A 4,949-nucleotide genomic window follows, 5' to 3' on the forward strand; every position below is an offset into this window, starting at 1 on the left:
ACTAGAAATTGTTAGAGCCAACATTCGAAATGAATAGACAGGCAGTCCTTTATGATATTGACAACTCTTCCTTAGCGATAAATCCAACCTGTGGAAGTTTTGGTGCTGGGGCTTAATGCGTTCCATCTCAACTCGGGTAAACCCCGGGTCTTACTTACCTAGCTCCTCGGGCCACTTCTCCCCGACCCTCGACCAAGCGGGAAGGCACCTAGCTACCCTACCTGCCTCAGTACCTCCCACCTGAGCACGGTAGGACGCGACTGCATCTCGACTACTCCAGACGAGACTCTCGTACTCTGCACTTATTCTCCTAAAAACCCTCTTTACAACCGACTTCAAACCATTTTCTCTATCTTGGCACCAAAACTTGCTATCAACTTCATGATTACACGAGCATTGACATAATCATCCAGTGCGGTCGCATTCAATCGCAAAAGAATCACCCACCTACGGACGAAATCGCCGATCAGCCTCGAAAATGGCGACCCCGACACAAATGAAGCATGCGGCCTCGCAACAAGGCAGGACGCCTTCACAACTGGCTGCAGCGACCCCGCCTGTATCGACTCCTTTCTCGCAAGCCCACGCCGCCTTCTCCCCTCGGGGCCCTCGATCCTCGCCCCAACAATTCAAGAAATCGCCTGCGACCTCGAGCACACTCATGGGCCATCCCGCCAACGGCGCGTTGAATTTCGACAGTCCTTCTGCCGCGGCGGCTATGGGTGCTCTTGGAATAAGCGGTGGATTGGACATAGGATTGGACCATGTCGGCGTCGGCGCGTTCGGCGGCTTGGGCGCACTCGGAAGCGAGGACGACAAGATTAAGAGGCTCGACGCGGTTATTGAGATACTCGGAGTGAGTCTAGGGCAATCGCGTACTGTTGCAACGATGTACTGACTGCGTCATTCTGCAGAAAGCGAAAGGACGTGTTAGTGAAGCTGGCCTCGAGCGCCTGACGCTCCGGACAGGTCTTACGAGCATCTGGGACGACCACCGGTCGCCGGACGGCAGGAAGATGAAGATGCTAGTCATCGCCGGTCAGGCTTTGACTGTGGACATCGTCTTGAACAACAACATTGTGGAGAATGTCTCCTTGAGCTTCCCGGATTCGGCTCCCATCGTCACGAGGCATAAGGACCTTGCGTCGAAGATTCTACTCCGGGACCTGCAGCTCCGTCCCGACCAGAGCCCTCTCACCAAGACTCTGGACAAGTTCTCTGCCAATCTGGAGCGCTTGGCGGTTCTTGACAAGCTCAGCGTTATTCCTGGGCTGGATTGCCAAGAGGCTCTGGCCGGCATTTTTGAGAGTCTCGAGAGACTTTACAAGTGGGAATTATCAAAGCTGCGAGAGGATGCAGCGATGGGCGGAAGGCCCGATCGATTCCTGGAGACAACCGTTATGTGCACCAAGAGCGGCCGTCCGAGAATGCACGCGAGAGATATGGTGGGCCTCAGCATCGAGTATTGGACGGAAAGAAGACATGTCGTGCCCAAGACGCCAGACACGGTGCGATACTGCGAGAAGAATGAGAAAGTCTGGTCCATTCTCCTAGGCTGCAAGGCCCTCGATGGTGAGATGTTCCAGCCTGTCCGTATGTCGGTGAACTGGATCTCTCAAAAGGTCGTCGCCGAGCCTGGGCCTGATGACATTCTTGCTGGCGCATCGGGTATCGACTGGCAGGAACCGGAAGCTACAAACCTTCCACAGACCGACGACACCAAAGACAAGGGCGTTGATGTCGTACACCCGGATGGCACAACGCACAAGCTCCCGAACGTCAAGTTTGTTGCAATGCTCACACCGTCAGTAATCGTACCACAATCGGTGTGGAACACACTGCACAGTCTCACAGGCGCCGCGGCTCCGCCCATGTTACTGCCCAGCTATACGTTCGACAGTATCTCTTTCCCGATACCTGATGGAAGCAACCACGACGCAAGCGAGCTTCGAGTCATCTCATGCAAGAGAGCTGTCGAGGTCCCGAGCGACGGAACCTTGGTGACGCGGAAGCACAAAAATACGCTGCTTATTTACAAGCCCGTTTATGGACAAACAGTCACCGAGCTCTCCTTCTCTCACCCTCGGCAGCTCGTAGCGATGCTGCCCATACTGCGCCAGTATGCTCTTATTTCGACGTTGCTAGAGAGGAGTTTTGGGTCTGATGTATCTGGCGATCCGCTGCCAAAGAAGGACGAGTCGATCGACACCGTCGAGGCAACGACGACGACAAAGGCGGAGTACGAGACGTTCATGTCCAACTCGTCAGGGACCAACGAACAAGAGCTAACCCTCGACGTGGTTCTGACTGTTCATCCGTCCGCCAGCCTCCACGTCGTCTTTCCCTTCCGCGACGCCACGGCCAACGTCGACCTGCAGATCCAGCCGAACGGTGTGGTCCACATCGTATCACAAAACATCGTTCCAGATGCTGGCGAGGACGTGCCTGCGGCGGAAAAGGGCAAGCACAAGCAGCTTACGCCTCAGGATCTGGGCAAGCTTCTCGAGGTGATGGAAGACCTCTGCTCCTGGGCGGAATGGATCCGTAAAAACCTCTCGTGAGCTATCTGACGAGAGTGCGACGGGGTCGGTAGACGAGCATGATGTGTGGATATTTTGTTTGGTTCTACATTGGTTGCTGTTTTTTCTTCTTTCGTATAATTGATACCCAGCAAGATGTCTCTTTGGACAGGCGTAGCATTCAACCGGTTTCTTCCCTCGCACACACGAGAAACAGCCAGTGATACAATACAGCCTCGGAAGTTTGTGGCGTTGGGCATTCCCTTTTTCGTGAGGCGGATGGGCCGGCTCGGCTGGCTTGCGCCTACCCGACGTCAAGTGAACCCGAACAAAGGGTTCATCCTCCGAACCCATCTTGGTGGGACTTACCCTCTTAGTCGCCGCCGCTCCGTCGCGTGAACTGGGCCGAAACAAGGAAAACGGGTAACACGATGACGTTTGGTGAGCCGGTCTAGAGGGGGGTTTTACCACATGGCCGGGTTTGAGTAAGGCAAGGTAAGGTAGCTCGCGGGGCGTTGATCGACGACGACGACAAGTGCCGGAGCGGAGCGTTCAACGTCTGACGTTGAGCCGTCGCAGGTCTAAGGCGGATCGGCTGCGGCGGGAGTCACGTCAGGCGGCATGGCTTTGGTTGTGTTGGGTTGGGTTGAGGTGGTTTACCGGGCATTTGGGTAGTCGAGACCAGAGATATGTGTGTTTTTGCGTGATTTCCGCGGTGGTGGTGTAATATTGTCTTTGATGCAGAAGACATCGATAACGTGACTCGACTTGGGTTGGTTTGGGTTGGATTGATGTGCTCTACCGGGCATTTGGGCAGGTAGTTAAGACCAGAGATGGTGTTGTTTTGGTGATAGCATGCGTCGTGGTGAGATAATTGTCTCTGATGCAGAAGACCTCGAGAAGAGTGTACTTGTCTCCAAGGCAGGAAGAGACGTGTGAATCTGTGTTTTGGCAGGGCGGTGGAATCATGTTAGATCCCATGAGAACCCTCGGGAACAAGGCGAACAAGACGTGTTTTAGTCGGGTCCCCCGGTTTCAGCTCTCGATTCGGTTCCGGTTCGAAGGCACCATTGGATTTGTTAAAAAACCTGGCCCGGGAAGAACAAGACTGACCTGACCCGTGGTCATTGTCTAAGTGGCATAGTATACTAGGTACGGAAGACACGGGAAGCGGCAGTCAAACAGAACCCGGACGGAACCGGTTCGAGATGGTTGCCTCAATATTTTGTCGCAGGCGCACCTCCCCGAATCATCTGCATGATACATATGACGGATGGATATATTGAGAAAAAGAAGAAAGCTGGTTTGGGGTCTTGCGGGAGGACTTCGGGTGGTGGCCGCGGCGGGTGCGGCGACTTGAGATATTTCGTGGTTGTTTTTTTATTCACGGTTCTAGCCGGACGGACGCCAATATCGGCAATAATTCATCTTCTAATCGTCTTGAGGGATGGTGTCTTTTCTTGTTTCTTCTTGCCTCCTTCCAGTCGTGTGTGTCTGAGACGGGTTGCAGTTCGAAAAAATGTCTCTATTGTTTACTTTTCTCCCCTTTTTCTTTCTTTCTTGTGTCTTTGCATCACGGTCCGCTCCGACGTGCTGCGCAAGAGCCTTCTTTCTCCTTGTTTCGGAGACCGGGAGTCTGTGCTGTGCCTGTCTGTCATTTTTTTGGGACGGAGGGGGAGGAGCTCCAATGCGAATGCCAGGTAGGGAGGGACGATGAGCAGGAGGGGGAGGGACGAGAAACCTGGAGAGGGGGAGGGGGATGGGGGAGATCATCGAGGGGCGATTGGAATCCACCGGTATCGATAGGCGATGAGGAGGGTTTGTTTGTTGACGTTGATGAGAAAGTCAACAATGAAATAAACATCAGCCCCCAGATGGGCATTTATTAATAAGAAGAGACCCCCGTGTAATATGGGAAAGGAGGGGGGGCGATGGAGATTAGTAGGTGTTGGTCCGATTAGATACGTATGTAAGTCATTATTCGGAGCAGATGGGAGATTGATTTCTGGGGGCTGGTTTCCGCCCGGGTTTCGGGGTCGGTACCGCAGATTGGCAAAGAGGAGACTGATGATCTGAGGAGGGGCCGCCTTATCCATGACAGGATCCTCTCCTCCGCGGCATCTGGCAGGACGGCCGATCTGGTAGGTCATTCGGCGACGGAGGTGGTCTTTTCTGCGGTCGTAATTATTTTGTGCTTACACGTGCTCGTGAAAGAGGAACTCATGCATCGTATCAGAGATTTGACGGGGTGAGGACACAGGGAAAAAAGGGGTCTTTCCATTGCCTTACCTTACCTCAGGCCATCCCGTCTTTGGTCTTTTTTCGGGGTGGCTTGGATTCAATACTGGTGTATTGGTGTTACCCTGATGACAACTTTGCCTTCCATGCTTGGCCTGGGCTGCGTCGCCTTGCAGCCACTTCCCGCTCCGT

At 53.8% G+C, this 4,949-nt stretch overlaps 1 protein-coding gene across 1 annotated transcript; it reads left to right on the top strand.

The window, feature by feature from the left end:
- Positions 1–478: 478 nt before the first annotated feature.
- Positions 479–2,561, top strand: CkaCkLH20_00079 (uncharacterized protein; the record flags this gene model as incomplete). Its single annotated transcript, XM_038882799.1, has 2 exons — positions 479–856; positions 915–2,561. 2 exons carry the CDS (start codon positions 479–481, stop codon positions 2,559–2,561), a joined length of 2,025 nt encoding a protein of 674 aa, XP_038751504.1.
- Between the last annotated feature and the right edge of the window lie 2,388 nt (positions 2,562–4,949).

This window comes from Colletotrichum karsti, assembly GCF_011947395.1.
Source record: "Colletotrichum karsti strain CkLH20 chromosome Unknown Scaffold1, whole genome shotgun sequence".
Classification (NCBI taxonomy): Eukaryota; Fungi; Ascomycota; class Sordariomycetes; order Glomerellales; family Glomerellaceae; genus Colletotrichum; species Colletotrichum karsti.